The following is a 24,513-nucleotide window of genomic DNA, read 5'->3' on the forward strand; positions in this document are numbered from 1 at the left end:
CTCTTGCTACTTGTCGCACTGCTAGAAGGAAATCTAGAAGATGTTTTATAAGGTGCATAGGACCTCCTTGAAGTTGTAACTCAAGAGAGCTTCTTGTAAGCAAGGCAGAATTCTTATGTACTTCTTGTGCGACTCCGACACTGGAATTGAAAAGTACTGTTTCAAGTCACACTGTTAAAGTGTTAATAGAGCTTTGCTGTGCAGGCATGAAAACCAATAAGCATTCTCTTTTCAGGTGTTCTTAGCTATCAAGCAAAGTGGGCAAAGCTGTACCCCAGGTCCTTGCAAACACTGATGTTTAAGCCTTGAGTTACTTGGCTGAAAGAGTTTATGCTGGGGAAAAAAGAATTAAGGTAGAAAGTGTTTCCCAGGTCTCTTGCCAGCTAAGTGTGAGAAAGTGTAGTGTACCGCTTTATAACACTTGAAAATGTGCAGAATTATACTTCCTGCTACCTTCAGTCAGTGGCCAGGAGAATGGCTAGAAACTAAAATGCATAGCAACTTGTTTCCTGCTGATGTTTGGTGAAAATTTGTCTTTCACAACAGGAAGAGGACAGCTAAAGCCTCTCAGGGAGTTCAGTCTGGTCTCGTTTTTGGATGGTGAAAATTTACAAGGGACCTATGTCCTGCATGAAATCTAGCTTGCTTTACAATCCACAACTTTTCTGAAGTGGTACATTTCTAGTTCATGAACTGAAGTATGGATACTGGGGGGGGGGGGATGGATGGGTGTTTACGGGGTCTTCCTGCCCCTCTCTGTCCTTCCAGCAAAGATGCTGAACAAGTGACGTGCTTGCCTGTTGCTCTGATGGCTGGCCTGCAAATTATATTGCCAGTAAGTTAGAGAAGGCTGACAGTTTATCCCTGCCATCTACCTGTGAAGTTAGACAATATGTCAATTTAATGAAAAACTGAAGCAAACTGTAAGGATGGGGAGAACAATGACCTAGAATAACAGGCTGGTTTATTTTCAGTAAAGCCTACTTTCATCTCACTTCTCTTCAACCTTCCCCCTCCTCTTCTAACCCCCAATGCAGACAGACCACAAACAACTATTTATCTGGTAATGTGTAGGATTCTGGCAGTGAGCAGTGACCAACAAAATCAGGAAAAAGAAAGATTCTTGTTCCTTCATGGTGTTTTCAGGAAGCATGTTCAGGTCCTGAAATAATTGGAATAAGTGCAGTTAAAGCTTCAAAATACACTGCTTTCATACGGGATTGTAGGAAACTAGCTGCTTTTGTCACTTTAAATATGCTTCCTGTGTGCTTATTGCTGGCCTTTCTTGTAAAAAGTGATACAGATTAGTCCTGTCTGGACCTACAGCATATTGCAGATGCAGCCTCCAGGACCTTGTATTTTTTCAACTGTTAAAAACCACGTTTCTTAACTCCAGGACTTTGTTTTGAGTCTGTGCTACAAGCAGCTTCAAAAACTACTATTGCAACAAAAAATTATTTTTAAAAGTGTTTTCATGTGTGGTAGCTCCAGTTTTCTTTTTCAAGGTGTTTCCTTAAATACCATTCATCAGAGATGAAGTGCCTGTTGTAAGGTTGTACACTGTTGGTAACTCATGCAAATCATTTGATAATGAAGAGTTTTAGCAGTGGAACATCTTAGAGGAGAGAGTATCAGCTTGAGGGTGGTGGATGAAAAGAGCTTCCATTTTCTAGTCTGTTGCAGGACCACACATTTTTTTATCTGGCTCTTCTGCACTGTAGCAGGACACATCCATAAGTCACCTGCCTGCTTTTTATCTAGCAAGATGATCTTCTGGACTGATGGACCTACCTCTTCTGTCTTGCGTTTTTCTTCATGTTTTCCTTAGTCTCTTGAGATTTGCATAATATACTCGTTTGGGATGACATTTACAGAGATCTCTGTAGCCTACCACCTGTGTTAGATGTGAAATACATTGGACTTTCACTATTCATGCCCTGAATTGGGGGAGAAGAGGGGCACTATATATGAGAATAAATGCTAGTTTTATGTATATGTAAATAAATAATAAAAGTAACTTTTACAACGAATAATGAGGTCTGAATTTTATCAGACTAGAAAACACTGAATTGATATTGCTTTGTTGTGTCTTAGTAACTAATGAAACAAAACTGAGATGTGCATATACCAGCAAAATGATTTATTACGGAGTGAAAAATAACAGAAGCCTATGGAAACTTCAAACTTGACATCTTTTTTTTTTTAATGGGCATCTTGGTGAAATGTAAATATTCTGCTGTTGTTCTAGGCAGCCTATAATTAGCTACTACATGTTATTGTAACAGTGCTTTTTGTTGTAAAGAAAACTCAAGAACTACTTTATGTTTAGGCCTGATTCTCCCAGAAGACTTCTAATCCTGTCAGTGCCCCTCTCCTCTTACCCCTTTTTATGAATGTGAACATCTTTTTGGTGCCATAAACTTCCTGTAACCATCCCTTCACCTGAAAATTTTGTTCCAGTCAGGAAGAATATTTTTATTACAGCTCATTCCAAGTTCCAAATGAATCTTACATTAATCTAAATCTAAGTGAATCTTAAAATCACCCTTTTAAAGGTGACTGATGACCTGTTCCCCAGTATATGCAGTTATTTTGGTATAAGTATGTTCAAAGATAATCAAATTGAATATACATGTTTAGCAAAATGTTTCTGAAATACAATCGTGGCTTGATCTCTCTGGAGAGTACAGGGATGTAGCAGCATCTCCTAAAATTTTAGTTGCTGATGCTTATGCCCCATGAAATAGATGTTAGAAACAAGGACATCAGTTGAACAGTGAAGCAATCTTCAATTACCTGTCTCACTTTTTTTTTTGATTGACTTTAAGTTCATGACTATTACAAAATTCCTTGAAATGGGAAATCAGATAAATTGCACCCTGTATATACTGCAAGATTTTTCCACGTAGAAAAAATAACGCATTAACATGTATTAGATCTCTTATGGACCATTAGCTCTTAATATAAATAAACAAATAAAACCTCTTCTGCAGCATTTACCTCAAACTCTGTAACTTGAAAGGTACTGTGCTGCGGTCTTCATTGCTGCTCTTGTCTACGGCATGGTAAGTGGTAACTCAGCTGAAACTCCTATCTTAAGAATTGCCGAGGCAGAAATGGATATCTGAAAAACCAGAATAACAGGGGAAAACTGATAAGGCAATTGTTCTCAGACGTACCAACAGAGTTAACAAATACACATACAGTAGGGGGGAAAAGAAAGATTTCTGGTATTATTTTTGAAGCTGTTCTGTATTATACAAATGTTTACAAGAGTCTGAAGGAGTGAAACCACAATTCTGCTAATGTCCCCAGTGCAGAACAGGGTGGTTAAATCAGCTGCCCTCCATGAATTTAATGATTCTGTGTTGTTCAGAATGCACTCTAATTTTGGCAGTCCAGTTTCTTCCAAAGCAACGTCAAAACAGGCAATAGCAACAATGATGGCACTTTTAAAATACAGCTGATCCTTGCAGTAATGTGGCTTGTATATAATTTCCAGTTTTTGGAGGTGAGGAATAAGGAAAGTGGCAGGAGTGTTATGACATGCTTCTGCAAAGGAAATGAGGATGTCAGAGACTCTGTACTTCCATGATTAGACATATCTTTTTGTCCTGTGGGCTCCAGGTTCTTGTCTATCTAACTAAAATACAGACTCTTTTCCCAGAAGAGGTGGACGTATTTCTTATCTGAAGATGCAATTGTTGGTGGCGTAGTATATGAGAATTTCTCATTAAAGGGAAGTTTCATGTGTAAGCTTGTCTTTATACTTAAAACTAATAAAAGCATTCAAGCAGTTTCGCTTTTTTTTTTTTTTCTCCACTCTGAACTGTGGAATTTCAGGAGGGGGTGGTTTCCTATTCATTGTTTCCTTAGGATTAGTTTTGCTGTTCCTATTCCATGTGGATACTTCTGCAGCTATTGCAGTAAAGGTGAGGGTTTTTTTCAGTTTGTGACATAGGTACTTCCGGTTATTTTATTTTATTTTTTTTTAAATAGGGCCTGGTTCTGCAAGCAGCTAAGCGTTGGAGTAATTTCACTAAGGCCATAGTGATACAGGAAGTAAGGAAGACACATTTCCTCAGAAACGATATTGCTTCTTTTATTTTTGAGCCACTTCTTGTGATACTTAAACTTGTTCCTAATTATTTTATAAATATTGTCCAGAAAAACACCTCAAGGGAGTGGATGTGGACTGTTTGTTATTCCCTTAGTCAGCCTTGGCATTATCATTGCATTTTCGCAAATATTACAGGCCCATGGAAATAATGATGCATGGTGCCAAGTGATAGGAGGAAACTATATTGGGAAAAGGGTGCAGTGACAGAGTATAAGAATGTAGTGGTGAAGCTCACTCATACAGGATTGCACATACCGCAGCATACAGTCAAAATGACATTGATTTAATGAGCTGCAAAGGCAGTTCTTGGACTCATATCTCAAATTTAACACTGATAAAATGGTGCGTTCTGCAAAAAACCTACTCGGAATGTATTTATGGACTATCTTCATGTTCAAAAATATTAACAAATTTCATTTGACACACGGTGTTGGGGGTGGGGGAAAAATCGTGCTGTTATTTTTTTCCCTTATTATCAAATATGTGTTTTCCTGGTAAGAATTATATAATAGTGAACTGCAAAATGGGAAAACCAAATGTGTTTCAAGTTATCCTGAGAGCATTAGTACAATTTAGTGGTGGAATTTGGAGACTAAGCTAGAAATTGTCTAGCAAGAGTGGGGATCAGTTAAAATGACAAAAGAGTCCAGATGTTAAATAAGAAATAGCACTCTGAAAAATCACCTTTTGACAATTTCAATGAGCACGTGAAGGAACAAACCTGATGGATGACATATTTGTAGCTAGGAATTATGTCATCATGTCCAGGATGAGGCACTGTGAGAAAAAGACTTCTGCATAGTGTCCGCTCTTCTGTGGGATGAGGAACAGAGTCCTCAAGCACTGTGTGTTGAGTGTGGTGCTTCGTGTTCGGGCCTTGCAACAGGCAGCGTGTGACTGAGGTCTGTGCAAAAATACAAGAGGTGGGCTCCTTCTGTGGTTATAAACTGCTGTACTGAAATTCACACATGAATGCTGTTTGTCGAAATTGTGGCCATGAGATGTAAACGCAGGTAAATCACAATAGTGATATCCTGTATTTCTCTCTCAGGGCATATAGTTAAACTTGTATGTGACTTAGAAGAAGAAAAATATCATGCCTGCAACATTTACATTCTCTGTTCTCTTTAGTCTGTGATCTATTTGGCATGGTATAATGACCAAGGAAAAGAAAAGGTGCGAGAGGCTCAGATGTCTGTGGTAAAGGCTTTCTGTTATCAAAAAACATATTGCAGAAGTAACTTCACTCATTTGAGCCTTTTCTGGTTTATTGTGAATGTACTTCTCATCCCTGTGAGGCTAATTTTGGCCTGTGGTAGCAGAGGTTGGAAAGGAGCTGAAATGCATGTCTTTGTTCAGTTTGCAAGAACAGTTTAACACACAACTTTTGCAGAATAAGTACAGGTTCGCATCTTGCTCCTTTGACTGCTTCCCTTAGCTCAAAGGTTCCTTTTGTAACCATCAAATTATACCGTACAGAAAATATGTGAGGAAAACCTCTTTTCTTCATGCAAATGTTACTTTCTGCTACAGAACATTGCATACCTAGACTTCCAATTCTGTCTGTTTTGGACGGTAAAACCATTTGGAGGGTCATCACAAACGTGGACAGTAATGCAACCTTAGTTGCTTGACCAGGTTTTAAAGTGCGCTTTACCAGCGTCTCCTGCTAAAGATCAATATATTTGAAATAACCATGCAGAAGGATGTTTCCCAATATTGACAGCATGTATTGCAAAAAGTAGCAGTGTTTAATATCTTGCTGAATTCTTCAGTATATTTGTTTGCTTTTGTAAAGGTTTCATCTGGTTATTAAGCTATAGAACTGAAGCATTCTTTCCTTTTGCTCTGATTTCCTGGTATCAGAATTCTTTGTATGACTGCTTTTGTTTTAGCCAAAATTATGCATACAGTAATAGTTTATATTGATCCATCTGCAAATATTGCTGTACTTCATGTATTCCTCACAGAGATGCATCAAACTATGCAGTGGCTAAATAATACATATATATGATGGTGAGTTTGTTTTTTTTTTTCCTTAATTAAAGAAATGACAGCAGAAAAGGATATAAAGTGATTGTCTTCAAGCCAGTGATATTCAGCTGCCTACTGAAAGAAAATTAAGAGGCTTGATAGTTACCAGAGGTGTGAAGAGTTAATAAAGACTCCAAACTTTTCAAGAGGGGGACTCTGATTTTTCTCTGGTTTGGCTGTCTAAAACTGCAACTGTTTTTCATAACAGCACTGTGCCTATCATGCAGTGTAATTAAAAATCCTGTTTAAGAGTTTGGGATCAAAATGTTATGCACTGATGTCCATAGCTAAGGGTAATAAAAATCACATCTCACACAGGTACACCAGCTGCAAGTTGGTATGAAGTAGTAGAGGAAAATATGAAAAAAAGTGTGTGTGTATCCTGGGGATAAAAGTCAAGTTTGTTTTCTTTGCTCTCTTCCCTACAACATAACTTTATACTATCAGCTGTTTATTGACTTTTTTCATTTTTTTTTTCCCCTCCCCTGAGTATCCTTTTGACTATTCAGAGTTAATGGCACTGAATGCCTGTTTTTAATAGACCAAAGCAGAAAGCCTTTCCTATCTATGTATATCCTACTAACATGTATTTCCCTTCTACTTTGGCTCACTTGCTCTTCATCCGCTCTTGCTTCCCATTCCTCCCAGTTCAACTGTGCACAATCTCTTGCTGAGTCTCTCCCTCCCCTTCTTGCCTGTTTTTTCTCTTTTTTTTTTTTTCCTTTGTTCCCCATTAGAAATTGCTCAGTGTTCGCTTGCACCCTTCCTGTCTGTTCTATGCATGAAAGTCTTCAAAGTGAAAGAAAGTATGCTTTTCAGCTAGTTTTAGTTTTCTTCCTGCTGTGGGGACATAAACACAGCAAAGGAAATGAGCAAAATGAAGGCTAGCCCAGAGAGACAGAGTTTCCATAGCCTTGGCTGCTTTCTGAGCAAAGAAGGGTGCACACCCTCACGGAGCTACATGCCCTGCAGGTATGAAATACCCCTATAGATTCCTCTTCCATCCACCCAGCCTGATACGTGTCAGCTCTTGGAAGCTGTATTTGTTATGCGGGGTACCTGTGCTACCTTAAACTCGGTACTATGGAAGGAGAGCCTTCCAAACCTGTGGAGGGACCACTCTGGCCGAGTTTGGGACCTGCTGGGCCCATTGATGCAAGAGGTTGTTCAGAGACAGGTGTACTGACACAGGCAAATTGTTTGGTAGAGCAAGTAATCGAGGGTTATTTAATTAGAAAACCTCATTATTAATTCCATGATTCGGAGAAACTCCCAAGTGAAGAGTCTACAAAACGGCATTTCAGGACTTCTGCTTTACCACTGTGAGGGGAGAGTGGTTTGCCATCAGCTGCTGGGTTAAGGCTGCGTGTCTTTGTCATCATAGCCTCACTTAGCATCGCCCTAGCATCTCCTTCATCCCTGTGAGTGAAAATGCAAGCTTGGACTTATATATCCACACCAGTGCTTTCTGCTGAAAGCCATTTGCTTTGAAGGGAGATGTGGACAGTGTCCAGTTTTTCTGGCTTTTATGCCAAACCAGTGTTAGTCACTGCTAGTTAACAGCAGCTTTTTTTAATGTGGTACAGCACCTTCAGTCTGGCCATGTGAGGCATCCTTCAGTGTCTAGACGTCCTCTCTGTCATGCTTGCATGTGCATACACTTAACTTGCACACAAAACCACAAACGCACCAACCAGAGCACCTCAATAAAGATTTTTAGCTGATCTCCTAATCTGCTGCTTGAACGAATGGCCTTCTCTTACAAGCATTTGGATAATACAGTGGTCTGCAAGAAAACTGTTCACACCCTTTTCATGACCTGCTGCACCTGCTCCTGTAATGAAGGGGCCATCTCTGTCTGTCCTGTGGCCATCCTTGCTGCTAGAATGATGAGGAGGGGTAAGCACACAGGGTAGCGTGGCTGGCTGTTACTTGTCTCACTGTCTCCTTGCCGTTTATTTGGTGGTCCATAGTAACTAGTGCAGGGCTGCAGTTCAGTGCTCTTATAATGGTATCGTATTGAAAGAAAAAATGAAGACTGGTCTCTTTATTTACTATAGAGTAAAAGCATAGCTAGGTAGACCAAAATATTAATGAGTATCCCTTTTCTCTTACCTAACTAATTGTCAGGCTTCTTATTCCTGGGAACAAGACACAAAACCAAGAGGTTCAGGGACAGTGAGTGCACACTGCGAACAGCAGCTATTGAAAGGCAATTTTCTATAAATACATTTAAACATGTGTGCCATTTAGCATAACTGATTTATGTCACCTTGGACTAAAAAAATAACAACCCAGTAACTGGTAAAATCATAGGCTGAAAAAGGTATTTAATTTATTTAATCAGATATTCCAGCTGATTAATGCCAGGTAAGGCATATCAGGAAGTGGAGTATCACATTGTATACTTTAAATCGTAAGAACACTCTGTTCCTGTGAGAACATATTGATTTAACTGATTTTTTTTTTTTTCATTTTAGTTTATGGAAACTATGTAATGTTCATAGTCAGTGACTATATTTTATCTTGTTGGAATTTTGTTCTCTTTCTAGTTAATGATTCATAAAACAGTATGCATTAGGCAAAAAGTGTGATTAATGCCTTTTTTTCCCTTTCTAAATGCTGAAAGCTGTATTTTTAACATTTGAAAACTGTGGTGTGGGCCATTAACTGACCTATAGATAATACTCTATGCCTTTTCTAACATAGTCATAATGCTGCTTCTGACCCAGTTATAATGATGTATTGAGAGGTGTAGATAGTGTTTCAGAGGGCTTCTCTGTGAAGGAAGGAGATTCTTGTTCAGGCCTCTCAAGAATTCAGAGACCTCTTTCATTTGTGGGAAAACTTACACTCATTTTCCTTGGGCGAGCTGAGAGGTTCTGGTCTGTTCTCTTTAAAATTCAGTGGTGTCAGGCTGCGTATGGTTCTGCTACAAAGTGCTCGCCCACTGCTTGCTCTTGTTGCTGGTGAAGAACTGTCTCCTTTTTGTTTTAAGTCCCATTCTCATTGTGTTTGCTATCTTTTTTTTTTTATTATTATTGAAAAAGCTAATTTATGTGCAGATGTATCCTTTGCTTACAGTGATAGCTTAAGATTTTGAATTTTCCCATAACATTTCCAGCTAGGCTATTTAAAAAAAAACAGCTAGGCATTTGCAGAGAACTTCCTGGGGAGGATGACTGTGGTGGTGCTTATACACTGTTCATGCACTTGCATTTTTTTAATATAGAAACGTTCATATTGGTGCAATTAATGTGGAGCATAACCACATATAAAAAATAATGGAATGTTTCAGAACAGGCAAAAATATTTAGTAATGACTTCATTTTACTTTCTTGCTGCCAAAAATGTTCAGGGACAGGTTTTTCAATTTGGTTTGGCAAGTGAAAGACTGTTGGAAAACAATTAGCTTATATCATTTGACTGTAAATAACTACTTTGAAATATGTATTTGAAAACATTTGTATCGCCCTTTGAAAATTCTGTGACTAGGTTTCCATGCCTTAAAACAGCTGTACATATTTCTTCCCCAGATATACCTCATGTTCCTTAACGTCAGTAGGATAGGTATGTATGCTGATGTGGTTTTGTTTCTTAAAGTACACTACAAGTATATTCATAATTTCAGATGAGTGCCAAATTCAGTGTTCTGTCAGGCAAAAAAAGTAGTCAGTTGCTCATTCTGGTCTGCCCATCGAAGACTGACTTGGGGAACAAAGGTATATGGTTCTTTATAAGGGCAGTAGTAACCTTTACGTTTAAGCAGCCACATGGTCAGAGAATGGAATAACTTTTAAAAAATACTAGCAGTTCTTCTGGTGCGCTTACTGGTGCAGTTCTACTCTAGTGGCTTTAAAATGGCTGTCTCAGTTTGATGACAACTAGACAGCAGCTATGGCAAATAGCAGCTATTTCCTTACATGCTGAGCAGTTCTTTCCTTAAATGGTCTCAGAATTTCGTTTCATTGTATTCTCTTGTTTTTTTGAACCACGCTTGTCTGATGCAGCTTCTGAAATAATTTTTTTCTTCCTTGAAGCTTTCTCTAGTTTAAAAAGAAACACATTAGAAAGCTCATTTAAACCAAGAAAACTCCAGCTTTTGTGCTTTATAGGGCATTTCATAAAATGGGATAATGGTCTCCCTTTCCATAGCTTTGCAAGTGATTTGGGAAATGTCTCTGAGGTGCTTTTACTCTATAGGAAACTGAGAGCTCTTAATCTAATCAAAGGAGTTTTGGTGATGTAGGACTTGTTCTGTGCTGAGAACAGTGCAAGAGAGTTGTTTTTTTAAAAATAATTTTCAAGCATAAAGTGAGCTTTGTGTTAAATTTTATCTAAAATTAAGTTGGAGGGGTCCAAGGAAAACTTCTAATAATTACACTTATAACTTTCCTGAAGGAAGATAGTGGGGTTTTTTTTAATTAGTCATAACAGGTTTTATTATTCAGTACAGTAACTTAAAGTGTCTCTCATCTGAATTTAGATATAACTTTCAAATTTGGTACTTACATCAGTCTTATATAGCCATTGTTCAGTGACCTTATTTTTCATGCAAGCTAGGCACCTGAAAAACAAGTTGCTGTTTAAATACACATTTGGGAACCTGACCTTAGCCATGTGTTACTGTAGGTATTTTCCCCAAGCTATTCTTGAGTTTAGTTCTGGTGCTGTTGCCCAGTGCATTGGGCGCTGCTGCTAACACTTCTTTCCATCTGTCTCTCAGTCTTGCTTCCTGGTTTTGTCACAAGTGGACTTGCAACTCTGAGGTTATGCAAAATGAAACAACTGAGACAATCAATCTCTCATTCAGCATGGGCCAAAGGTCTGACATGTTGCATCACCTTCCTCATCCCCTTCCAGGTTTCTTCTTGATCTCGGGGGAGTCCATGTAAAAACTGTGCTTGCCGTCGTAAGGAGTTCCATTATGATTAGTATTCTTTGGTAGGTTATTTTTTTGTCAGTTTAATTTTCTAGGTGAGCTCCTGGGGTCTGAGGAGCACTGGTACCATAATAAGGATGCTAGCGAATGCGTGCTTGGAAGGCAGGACCATAGCAGCACCAGCTTGGATCAACTGAAATTGTTGCAGATAAACAGCCTGAGTGGTACATGGTGATGTATGGAAACCAGGAGGAATCATGACAGGGTATCCAGACCTTTTCCTTCCTCCAAGACAGTACCAACTACATTTAAAACAGTTGTCTAATCTGTCAAAAAGTCTCCAGTGTTACCTATCACATCCTCCAAGGTAGTCTGTTCCACTCTTCAACTGTCTTTTCACAGCGGTATGGAAGGGCCCTCCAATGGAGACAAAAATGGGATTTTAAAGACTTGAATTCCTTAGATAACCTGGCTGCTGAAAAGCTTAACTTAGGTGTCATCCAGTAGAAGCTGTATGTACAAAACTTGTACTTGCAGGACCCAGGGTAAGAAAGCATAGAGAACGTGAAGGTCATGATAATCCACTCTAGCATTGAGCTCAGTGTTTCCACAGCATATCCTTCTGCAAACTTTGTTGTGACTGATTACATGCTAATATGCTAATGGGCTGAATAATACCCAGTGGTGTTTCACTTACAAGTTGCCTGTGGAGAACTGATGAACAAATTATGCCATCTGTTTTAGTGCATGTGAATTGTTTTAACCACAGCTTTTGTGTGTTGTCCACTCAGCAATCTTTTTTGGAATGTACTTCTTAGTAAATAATTTCTATTATCTTTCTTCATTATGTGTTTCTGTGTAAATTTATGTTTGCATAGCAATTTTGAATTGGTGAGGAAAAATATAGTATGGCTGACCTTTTGTTGAGGTAGAAAAAGGTGGATGAGTAGAGAAAAGATAAAGGTCTCAAAACAGAGCATTACAACTGTTGTGAAGTTCTTGTTGTTTCATACACGTTTCTCATCATAGTAATTTGTTCTCTGCTTTTCTGCTTTTGATCTTGTGTGTTCACTCTATGCTTTTTATACTTAGCCTTATCCATTTGACATATTTTCCATTTTTTTTTTTGTATGATTCCTTCTAGCATTTCAGATCACTAGAATTGTTGGTTTGACCAAATTCCTCTTTCATATATATTCCCCGCCCAGCAAGGTGGGATTGTTTGCACCCCTGTTTGTGTTGTTCCTCTAGAATACAAGTAACACTTCCACTGACCTCCTTTTCCACTTGTATGAGACTTCTTTCCCCTTGGATCTTACCTACCGATTATGTGAGTGATGCAGCTTGCCTCACTTTCCTTCCAAAAATCATGACCACTGTGTTATGTGATCCCTGTCATTCAATTTTGCATGTACTGTCAAAGGCAAATGTAGAAGAATTTTCCCCCTGATTGTGCTTTTTGCTGTCTTAATCAACCATTTGTCCCAACATGCTGCAGTGTTTTGTTGGGCAGCATGCATTATGTGGTGGTGTTATCTCAAAGTACAATGTCTAGTATGTGTTAGCAACATTAGGAGCATTGCCATATCAAAGTTGCCAAAGTAAAGGAGCGGAACTCTGATTCTGGACTCTGCAATGTCTTCTACCTGTGCCCTTCGCTGTGATACTACTGTAACTTCTGTTTTCTTCTGTTGCATGCAGTTGTATATGCTGTGCAGACATTTCCTTCTTTCACTTGTTTCAAAGGAAACCCCATCTTGACAAATTTTATTCATTTGTAATTCCAGTTGACTTTGTAGAAAGATTGCTAGTCTTCTAAAAGCTACTGTTGTTGGCACATGAAATCTCAATTATGAAAACATAAGTAGCAATTGGGAGGTCTTCTTCGGCTATGTACAAATACGCCTTTCTACTTCGTATGCTTTCAGTCTGTTACAAAATAATGAGAAATTAATGAGGCTATTTCACTTTGTAAAAGGAGGGCCTGTTAGCATTTTCTGCAAAATACACAATGTGACGTCAGTTTTATGTCAGGGATCAAATGTTTGTTCTTTCTGATTGCGGGCCTGGGATCGGTGATTTGGAAAAGTCCCATAGTTCTTAATACATGAACACCATCTACTACATAATAGAAAGTTCGCTCTGCTTTTACAGTTGGTGTCTGGAAAGACGTAAGAGATCCTTCAGTGCTTCTGGGAAGAGCAGAAGACACAGCAGTTGACAGTAGAGGTTAAACAGGCTAACAGGTAGTAGAGAAGCAAGATTTAAGACTCTTAGAATGAAGCTCTGAATTTGGAAATGCATGGGGGGGAGGGGAAACCACCTCTTCCTAGAGGGCTTTCAAGTTATCTGTGTGATGCAGAATTTAAAAAATACAGAAGTTACAAATGGAAAGGGATGTGTTTTGTTGGAGGAGCACAGTATGCTATGTTTCCAAGGGCTTCTAAACTTTGACTCCTTTAATAAATTTGCAGTTTTATTTCCATTGTTGTAAGCAAGTTTCCATCTGAAAAATTACAGCAGATTATTTTCAAAACAAAGAATGTGATTTGTTACAAAAAATAAAATATGTAGCTATAGCTTGTGCTATTGTTGTGACTGTTTCTGTGACTCTGGATATTACAGTTGTGGAGTAGTCTGTTTCACCTCAGAGAACAGCTCAATGCACTAGGAGTACCACTTCAAATGGAAAAGGGCAGGACTCTTGTAAATTGTGAAATCTCCCAGGTAATCAAGCTGCATTCTGAGTATTTGTAAACTTTGATGGAGGTGGTATTTGCTAATTTTTATTTGTTTTCCCTTTCTGAAACCTAAAGGAGGAGAATAGATGATCTGACACTTCTTGCAGTAAATCAAAGCATTACAATATAAACATACATAGTTTATAATATAAATAACACTGATAAATTACTTTTCAAATTCAGCATGCAACCTAAAGAAAAATTGGTACTCCTACTACCACTTTAAAAAAAAAAAAATCAAATACTGTGCCATATTCCTGGAAATAGGGGGTCACTGTAGAAAATAAACAGTATCAGAATCTTAGCATTGTACTCAGGGTAGTTACTGAGAGCCTAAAATATCTGGCAGGGCACAGATGTTATTAAGCTAGGTAAATGAAGGTGGTGTGAACAGCTGAGATGACTTAGACTAGGTGAACAGTCTGAATGACAGTTTTGTGACGCTTTTTGCTTGCTGCTTTCTCTGTAGCTTTCGTGCTGTCCTGATATTATCATGAGAGAAGGAGGAGGAGATTCTTTTTTTCCATTTTACTTCAGATGTGAATCTTGTCACTTTCTGTACTACTTGTGATCTTCATCTCCCTCTTATTTTTGAGGCAAAATAAAAAAAGTAATTAGATTTATAGGCTAATCAGGATTTGAAACCGGGCAACATGAGCAGGGTTGTCTTAGGAATAATTCTTTGGTTTTTTGCGGGGTATAACAGGCTATACAATTTCTCATCTGCTTTTTCTAGCTCAGTGCAGCTGTTCACTCTGAAATTGTTCATCCTAGCATTAATCAGCAAGACCAGCCTCTTCAAGCTTTCATTAATGCAGCAACAGTACTATCACAAATATCACCCGGAAGGTGTGACTTTCACTCTTAAAGTCCTCCTTAACCAGTTGGGGGCAGAGGGAACTTTCCAAGGTAACCGATCTAACCATTCTGTTTTTCTTCACTGTTTTCCCCTTCTCCTTTACAATTCATACAATATATTTTTTTTTTCTGCCAGATAGGCAGAAAAGATAGGGTTGATGTTTTTTGGTTTTTTTTTTTTTTTTAAGCAGGATAAATCAGTGGTATCTACAATGCAGTAAAAAGTTTGCTCTGCTTTCACAGTTGATGTCTGGAAAGACCTAAGACATCCTTCAGCGCTTCTGGGAAGAGCAGAAGTCACCGCAGTTGACAGTAGAGGTTAAATAGGCTAACAGGTATTACAGGAATCGGAGAGATTAAAGACTCTCAGGTTGAAGTTCTGAATTTGAAAACTCATGGGGAAAAATAAAGTTTTTCAGATTTGAAGCTTTTTCAGAATTTCTAATGATTGTCCAGTGCATTGCAATATGTAAACACTGACTTCATTCTCAGGATGTATTGGTTTAAAAATATATAATAGCTTTTACTCCTTGGATGTTTCAGGTATGGGGACATACAGGTATGTTTGATCTTAGATGGCTATGTGACTTCTGCTATAAAGAAGTGAATCCATTCACTAGTGCCTGGGATATTATTGAAAAAAAAGGAAAAAAAAAAAAAAAGAAGAGGAGGAGAAAAGAAAAATAAATAGCTGAACTGTATATGTATTTTCTTATAACTGAGTGGCCACATACTATACCTTAGTTTTTACTTGAGGGCTATGTAACTCTCCAGACACTCATATACAAAGAACGTTCACAGACATTAAAAGACATAAGGTTTTTGGAGAGGGGATTAACTTGTGATGACTGTTGAGAAGGCTGTAGGATGTTTCATGTATTGCCTCTTTCCTTACTCTGTGCACTACACCAAATTATGCTTCCTTTCACTTGGTTACATCTGCTTATTGGCAAATGGCATAGCAATGCTTGCAGGTTCTTAAACTACGTTGTCTGGTTACCTCAGAATGAAGGCAATTAAATCATGAAAATTACAGTCAGCATTGTTTTAAAGTGTAAAGAAAAGCTCTGTAAAGAACGTAAAATGTAATAAAACCAGTTTAGGTCACGGTTTTCACCCGATGTTAACAATTCAGCTGCCTCCTGACTGTTCTGAAAATAGTTCAGTGCAAAAAACCTCTGAGGTCCCTTCTTCAGTTCCCATTCCCAGGGACACCCAGAAGTATGCTGATACTTTTAACTTGATGTCCTGTGGAAACAAGGTTTATGTATGCAATTTGTATATGTGTCAGAGGATGTTTTGTGTGTCCCAAGCCCCTTCCTTTGCAAATAATCTTAAAAATAATCCTACTGTTCAAATTCTACAGGAGAGGGAAGGAGAAAGCTATTGCCAGTTTTGGTTGACCTAAATTTGTCAACTATATTTGACAGTGGCCCAGAGTACCAGCAAGTTTCGTGGAAAAATAGACAAGCCGAGATGGTATCTAATTGGGAAAATGGGTGCTGATGTACGTATCTTATTAGGTGGCAGAGAATCCAGCCAGGAGGGAAACTTCAGAAATGCATCAACTGTGAGAGAAGTTTATTCAGTGCCTAAGAAGGTGTGAGCTCCAGTCTTGATCATCCCAAGGAAGCAGGGGAGTTAGCTTTGTTAGTGCCTTTTGATCTTGGAGCTACTCTTCCATAGCTCCAGGAACACCGTGAATGGTTTTGGGGCATGGGGGGCACATGGGGATCACAAGAAGACAAGTACTTAGACAGCAGTTTTTCATTAATGAATACATGTTGATGGATTTCTTCCACTGTGGAGCACTTTTGGTTTAGAAGTTTTTCCTCTTCCCCACATCACTGTGTAAGGAAGATTTGCAGTTTCACACTGGAGCTGGAATCAGGCAGTGTATGACTCTGTCCCGCAAGTGGTTTGGTGAAAGCAAGTTGCCATATAGATCTGCAAGTCCTTTTAGTAAATTGAGGAACTGACTTGTCAAGCTACTTTTACAGTTAACACAAGGAAAAGTATAACTGGCAAATCTTACCAGTAAAAGTGAGTTTTGCAGTAAATTAAATGGCTATGATTTTCAGAGTTGTATTAAAAGATGCTGCTTTAAAGTCGTAACAGAGGAGTGACAAGGGCTACCAAGGATTTTAACTTGATGACTCTTTTTAATGGAATACACTTTAAATGCTGTTTATAGAATTAGAAATGTCTGGCAACATCTTTACATGTTGTGCTGACAAACTGCCATCATCAACAATGCAGTCTTGTGTTGAAAACTTCCAGTTACGTAGGACAGACAAAATTATTATTCTGATCATCTCCATTTTTTTGTCTGGTGCGGATTTAATATCCTTGGTATGAATTTAATGTGAGATTCTATGTGCTTTTCTGAGAAGTAGGCTGCCCCATTGCCCCATTCTGGTGGGTGTTTTTTGTCTTCCTGGAGGAAGAGACCTGTGTAAGGATTAGAAGGTAGCTATCTCTAATAAATAGGTTATCTGAAATGCACAGAAGTGTGAGAACCAAATTTCTAGATTAATTCCAAAACTGTGTATTCTATCCGAATTCATTCACTTACCAAAAAAAAAAAAAAAGTTTCCTGAAAATCCAATTGTGTGTTTCAGACTCCTAAAGATGAAAAACATGCACCAAACAGTCTGTTTTATTTGTATATTATTGGTCTCAAACAGGCATAATTACTTCTTGTATTCTTTAACTTCTAGTATTCTCCCTGTGCCCACTGGCAAATTTTAAGTGTCATTTTGTTTTACTTTTTGTTTGTTTTTTTTACTCCTCATATTTAAAATGATAGATTGTGCCAGGTGAAAAGATAGCAATACATTTTCTTTCAAATGAGGTTTCTCTTTCTGAATGTAATAGCCACTGTAGAAGCCTGCCAACAGTACACCTGGGGAGATATCTCTCACAAAAGCTAGGGGGAAAAAAAAAAAACAGTAAATTTTAACTGTCAGCCAGGACAAGGCAGCAGTTGTGGTGCGACGCTACATGGCTTGTATTTGGAATGTGGTTCCTAAATAGCATGTTTTATCAGTGCTTTTAAAAAATGATTTAAGAAAATTGTCTAAAGATGCTAAGAAATGCATTCTTCAAACAAGTATTGTTTTCTTGATAATGGAAAGAAGGCAGAATTAATCTTTGGTTGGATAAATTAATGGATGAGTCCTTTAGAAACCTAACAACAGTGTTTGTCATGGATGATGGCTTTCATTGAAGTTGGTGGGAATTCTAAAGTTCATTTGAAATTGATCTGAAAGGCCATTCAAGTACCGATACCTGTTCCTGTGAGCTGGGCCTAAGCAATTAAGGTTGTGTAAAAAGAGATAGTTACTTCTAATAGGGCAAAATTAATGCCTTGTGCTGTTAGTAAAAGGTTAATTTCTGCTATATAAGGAAAATGCAATTAAAAATTCAAGAACAAAAAAGAGAAGCTGGGTAGGAAGGTTGCATTTGCTGTCTGTCACCTCAGTTCTCAAAACTCCGGCTGCGTGGTGGGCAGGGTGGTGCCGACGTAGCAGGCTTCGGGCTAGGCAGAGAAAATAAAAAGGCACCCCTGTAGTTTTAGAGGAAAATGCATGTGGCACTTTTTCCCCAGAATCATGGAAATTGCAGTTTGTGTTAGTTAAGAAGCGTACCATTCAAGAATTCCAGTGTGAGAAACTAAACTGTAAAACATAGGTTTTTCATTTAAAGGTTGAAGCATATATTGAGTAGGTGTGATTCTTGTAAGTCTGCATTTAGGACAAGGAGATGTTCTGAGCAAAAAGTTGGAATTGAAGGCTGTAGACTTGTGTGTCAGGAACTGAACAGGTCATGCTAGTTTTTGCTGTGAATAAGACTCATGACCAAAATGTCAACTCTTCAAGAGCATTTAGGAAAAATACTCTTTAACTGGACTTTAATGTTTCTCTTTTTTGTCATCATGTAGGATATGAGGCATCTAAGAAGCTAAACAGGAGATCTTTATAGCCCAGTCTTTCCTTGAATACCTACATTTTTTTTGAGACTAAATGTTTTCCTCCTCTACCCACGCTCCCCGTCTTACTTTATTGTGAGTCTGCCCTTTGTCAGAAACATGCAGAGATCCAATGCTTTAGTTCTGGTAGTTTCCTGCTATTGTAATAATTAAATAAATAGTTGTAGCTTAGCCTAGAAGCGGGTCTAAGACTGTAAGTTGTGCCCTATCTTTGCACAGTTAAACCTCAGCAGAATTGAGACAGTAGCTCTTGCTATGCACGACATAAAGCACGTGCAAAAGCGCCCTATACCGTTTCAGTAGCTGCAGAGCATGGAGAAAATACACGAAGTAATACTTGCTTTGCAAAAAATTACTAGTATGGAATAGGAAACGGTTGTCACAGGGAAGATCTTGAAAGATGTTTAACACAACCCCAGTTAAGTTAGAGCCGTGTGCTCTGTTTCTCCAAAGATTGGGGACTGAAATAATTCTATTCTAGATGCACCTGGGAGTGAAATAAATGGGCATAGGTAGGAAAAATTGACCTTCTTCATGGTGTATGAGTTTTTGTACTTGGTAGTTACTGTACTTGGGATCTCATTGTCTGTTTTCCTGTCCTTGGCAGTATTACAGGGGTGTATTTTCACATGAATGAAGTGTTCTTGAATAATTTGTCTGACTATGCTGGGAACAAACAGGCTTTTCTTCCATGTCTGGCATGAGTGTTTTCTTCAGCTAACTTCTTACTGAAAGAAAGTTCCCATTTTGCATTCATATTTGGCTTTTGCTGACTACATGTGATCATATTGTAGGAAGTTTGGGGAGTAGTAGAACATCTTACTATATCCATAGTTTTGGGGGGATGTGGAGAACAACAATTTGGGGGTTTTTGGTGGTTTTACCGAAGGATCAGTTGATTAAAAAGTCTTCCCCCTACTAGTGATTAAAATGTTTCTTTTCCTACAAAAGCTGTTTTAACCTCAGTTCTTGATGTCTGTGTTCGTGTACTGATAGAGTTACAAGCATGGATCAGTATTAATATTAAATGTGTGAATATAGGTAAGCTAGATAAATTACACTCAATTTTAAAAGCTATCAAAACTGAGTTGTTGCCTTTAAGTAAGTGTTTGATATGTAGGATGATGCTAATGCACATCCAAGTAAAGGAATTATTGATTGAGATACATTCATTGCATGAAAGCTACAATAAAGAATGTAGCTAGCTGCAGTAGGAAAATACTGGTATGTAACGTTAGAAGAGTTTTTTCTAAGGAGGCATTGTTTTGTTCTCAGAAAATCCAGGTTTCTATTTGTTGTCCCTTTTTTTTGTCTCAGGTGCAATTAATAGTCTGCTTCTCTGAAGAGGAGAAAAATATTGTTTTGAAGCCTTTCATGAAAAGGTTTCTTAGTGGTGTTATGTATACTTTTCAAATTACTGGAAAATTAAATTCAGTGAATGAGTCATGGGAATATTACTCTTTAAAATCGATTTTTAGTTATGTACAAGATCCTATTTGTACTGATTAAAGACAAATGAGATTTTTTTTTCTTCCAACGTGGTTGAGAAATTAAATTGAAGAATGGCTTTACTGATGTGGCTTAACACATATGTGGAAGGTGGGAGGGAGAGCGGATTCCAAAGAGATATCAAATAATATCTGATTATGTCATATTTTCTCATGTGTTTAGTCAAACCATTTTAACTATGAAATAGCTCACCTCAACAAGAGTACTCGCAGAAATTATGATCACAGTGACTACCATTATGGGAAACTTCCAAAATGAGTTTATTTGTTATTGACTATTCAGTGTGCAGTCCTCCAAGTCATCACTCCTATTGCTTATCTTTTTTGCTTTGGTGGAATTAAAATATGGGCTATGCCAAATGAGTGGAGATTATAAGGTTTAGTATTTAATTTCTAAATTCCTCATGGAAGAGAGCATGTCATTACACAACACTCCAGAGCATGTATGTCTACTGCTCCACATAAATGTTTTATTGTAGGGTTGCTTGTGCCACAGTAGTGAAATATCTAGGGCAAAGGGAAATTAGACTGCACTGATTCTATCCTGTGTAATACTGCTAGTATATTAAATGACCTATTAGTAACCAAGTTGTTTGAGATGATTCTTGAAAAGCATCACTCTTAGCTGGATTCTTGCTTGGGCTGAAGAACAGTAGAAAAAGGAAATCTAAAGCTATTTGTGATGGCATAGGGATAACAGATTTTTCTTTTAAAAGGTTCTGGAAAACATTAACACCACCAATGAATGGCTTGATCTTTGCTCTCAGCTCCAGATGACTTGTCCTTTTGTTCGTAAGGGTATGTATACTTCCATTGTGAAAGTGTTGGCAAAATCTAGAATTATTTTAAAACGCATCCTTGTAGTTTTTTGTTTTATTCACTTTGGCAGCCACACTAGAGTGTCTGACCCAAGGGATCTCTAACTTAGTGCTTTATTCTTGATCTAGCATTGCTTTACAGCAATGATAAGATGCAACGTCAAATATCTCCTTGCTCCTTTGAGGAGATACAGCGTGTCAATGCAGCCAAAGGCCTTGGACCTCTGAGACATGCCACTGAATATCTGGCTCAAAAACTTCACAGTTTTGCCCCTCATTGTAGCTTTCAAGATCTTCTCATGCAGTCTGCTGAGATGTAAGATTTCACTGCAATGTCTTCCTGCAGACCTGCATACTGGTATGGAGAAAAAGAAATAGAGGGTCGTGTAGCATCAGTCATATGCTGGATATATGCCTGGGGCAGTGCTGTCTTTTTAGTCTGCTTGGAAAATCCTTCTAGGAATATCCTAGATATATCGCTGATCTTGGTGACTTGCTGTGCTCTAAAAAGTTTGAATTTAGCAAAAAATGGATAACATTGTATTACGTTTTCTGAACTCTTACTTTTCTAAAGCAACTACTTTGTTTATAACTTAAGCTTCTGTTGTTAGATGTCGTCTGTTACTGAAAACGGAGATGTTACTGCTGGAAAGCCAAATGAAGAGAAAACATATAAAAAGGTAAATAAAACTTACAACCTTTTCATTGCATGTTTTCCCTTCATATTGGTAATTCAAATCTGCTGTAGATTAAATGTATTTCAGAATTGACTGAATACAAGGACAAACAAAACACTTTCCGTGGATTTTTTTGAAAGTACTTTATTCCTTCTGTGAATCATACCCATGTGGAGCTGACTATTTGAAAGCATGTTCAATACAGCTTTAAAGTATACACTCTTGCTAGATTGATGGAAATTCTTTGCTCTTAGCAACAAATACACCTCTGGGCATAAACACCGTTGTCAGAAATTTAGTATGGTAAGTTCCCAAATGCTTTGAATGTTTATGCAATGTGTCTGGACTACAAACCTACCCTACCACTTCCTCAGTGCTTTGCCAAACAGTACACTTATTGTTTGCTTTGTTTTTTAAAAAAGAAATGTTGTCTAAGAGAGGACATATTTAATGTAGGAGCATGCATCAACAGTAGCAGCATAGGGTTATTTAGATGTTGTAACAGTAGCTGATACTGGTTTTGGTTTTGTTTTTCTGTCACTGATTGATTGTCTGGAACCACCATTATTGAGGTCCACCTAGCACTGTTGATAACTAAGGGCAGCTAGAAATGCACATTTTTCTATACATATTTACACAACCAAATTGTTAGCTGCTGGATTTGATCATTTTCTTGACAGATCACCTCAAAGAAGTGGTGATTTTTTTTCTTAATTTTTGTAATCTAGGACAGAGATCCACATGCTCCTACAGTATATATCATGGGTTAGGGGTTTTCATTTCTGAGTGTTGCCTACAGCACTGCTAGTGAAGTCAAGGAGAATAAGCTACTATTGCTTTTCCCACCCTTTTCATTGGCAGCTACATTTTCAGTCTGGGTGGCCTTAACATTCCAGATAATTTTCTCAGAAATTAAAGGAAGTAATGTTTGAGAAAATGCTTTTCTTCTTTTTAGATACAGGTTATGTTCAGTCTCCCAGCTTATGACTTTAAAATATTGAAGTCTAAATTGTTCTTGACATTTAGTATGAGAAAGGAAGAAAAGTTCAGTGCCTGAGGCAGACAGTTTTGCAGTTTTATATTGCTAGACAAGACAAATCCTGGTAGTCCCACCACAGGTGAGTTTCCATTCCCCCCCGGTCATCCTACATGTTTTTCTCTGTTCCTGTTCAACTCTAAATTCACAATATTCAGAGGAAGCCTTGTAAAGACTTCTCACCATGACACAAATTATTTTTCTGTGTATTCTGGAAATACATCTCTGACAAAACCTTGGATTCACAACCACATCACATCAGGAGATCACAGTGACTGTCATCTCCCCTGAACCACTGGTTGTCTGTACTTGTATCTTACACCACTTTAATTCCTTTTTTTTATATTTACACCCTCAGTTGTTCAAGATCCTGTGTTGCATATGCCCCATAGTTTAGTGTTATCACCAAATATTATCATTATGGTCCTGCTTTTTGTGATAATGTTAATAAAAATTTAATACATTTTCACCCCACAATTTATCCATGCAGGGCTTACTGGTAGCATGTCTTTGCCTGATGCGTTCACTTTTAACAATGTATCTCTCCTCTTAAGCCAAATTCCTTACAAACCTTGCACTTTCTGTTAATTCTCACCTTCTTCAGCTATTCCATGTAACATTGTTTCATATTTTTTTACAGAAGTCCAGAGGAATAAACTGCATATGTCTAGAAAGTTAGTTACAGGGTGAGCCTGGCAGGACCTGTGTTTGACAGAGGCATTTCATGCCATTTCCCATTTAATTTCATATTTTTAGGTAACTTTCACAAGGAGATCTTGCTCTGTTGAAGTCTTGTTTACAGTTCAGACCCGCCTGTCTTTTATTCCACATCACTTTTCTTCACTCATGTATATAGGTATTGCATTTGCAGTTCTCCAGTCATGTGTTGTTGCACTTGGTTTGTTTGGCTGGAAAACACTTGCAGTTCTGACCTGTGACTTCCTGTGCCACTTCTTCCAGAAATCTGGGGTGGAGAAGAGCTGCTTTCCTCAGCTGGTGCTTTTTCAGCTACTTGGGCAGTTCCTGTTCCCATCTACCACTGCCCTTGATTGCAGTGGAAACACTTAGGCGAGATACTCACGTAGGTCTGAGGTCAGGCCGTGCTTGCTAACCGGTCCTCATTGCTCAGAAGCTTCGCTTCCACTTTAAAAAAAAAAAAAAAAAACATAAAAGAACAAAAACCAACCAACCAAACAAAAAGAACAAAACAAAAAACAAAAAACAAAACATAATAAAGGTGAAGAAGCTTGTGCTGTTCAGCTTAGAAAAGCAAAGGACAGTACCTTGGCTTGAATTGTGGCAATTCTGTTTTTTACTCTGCTCTGCTTTGACCTCTAATGTATAGCATAAGGGCAGCTGTATAACTGCTGTTAAGGTGGGACTGAATAAGTTTATGAAGGACTGTGTGGCATGGGACCTGTGGTGCTGGTGTGCATCTTTGACCTGGAATGCTCTTACCAGCGATGTGCTCCTCTGAAAAGATCTGGTAGCCAAAGAAGTGGTGTCATGAGATGTGGGCATGGAGGGTTTCAACAGAGTAATAGTATAGCTGCAACCAGAATGAGTAACTAGCATGTAGTTCAGAAATACAGACCTTAGAAAAGTTTTGTAATGTCAAGTTTTATGTTGGTAATTCAGGGGATTTCTAGTGATAATCCTGGGAGACAATCATCCTGAAATGCGATGACAGTTTCAGTCTCAACCCCACCCCAGGTAAAAGGTCGCCCTTGCAAAGCAGAGAGTTAATGTCATCCTGCTATTGCCTCCTGTTGTTGGGACCCGCTGGTTCCACACAAGGACTCAGTAACAGTAACTGTGTCATGAGCTGTGTGGTTTGGTCTTAACTTT

General features: G+C 38.2%; 1 protein-coding gene across 8 annotated transcripts in view; it reads left to right on the forward strand.

Moving 5' to 3' along the window:
• Positions 1 to 24,513, forward strand: part of PIP5K1B (phosphatidylinositol-4-phosphate 5-kinase type 1 beta) — a 115,331-nt gene that overhangs the window by 15,195 nt on the left and 75,623 nt on the right. For 6 of the 8 annotated variants that reach the window (XM_087742670.1, XM_087742668.1, XM_087742666.1 and 3 more), the window contains 2 exons: positions 20,851 to 20,932; positions 21,564 to 21,632. The exons of 1 other annotated variant lie outside the window; for it this stretch is intronic. In XM_087742670.1, the coding sequence (XP_087598796.1) occupies positions 21,564 to 21,632 (69 nt within the window). In that variant the 5' untranslated portion in view covers positions 20,851 to 20,932. Of the gene's footprint in view, positions 1 to 18,681; positions 18,702 to 20,850; positions 20,933 to 21,563; positions 21,633 to 24,513 lie in introns of those variants that run through there. One more of the 8 variants, XM_087742672.1, reaches the window with a different exon arrangement.

Source organism: Nipponia nippon, unplaced genomic scaffold (genome assembly GCF_047370975.1).
Source record: "Nipponia nippon isolate SJK-2023a ecotype South Korea unplaced genomic scaffold, ASM4737097v1 scaffold_8, whole genome shotgun sequence".
Taxonomy (NCBI): Eukaryota; Metazoa; Chordata; class Aves; order Pelecaniformes; family Threskiornithidae; genus Nipponia; species Nipponia nippon.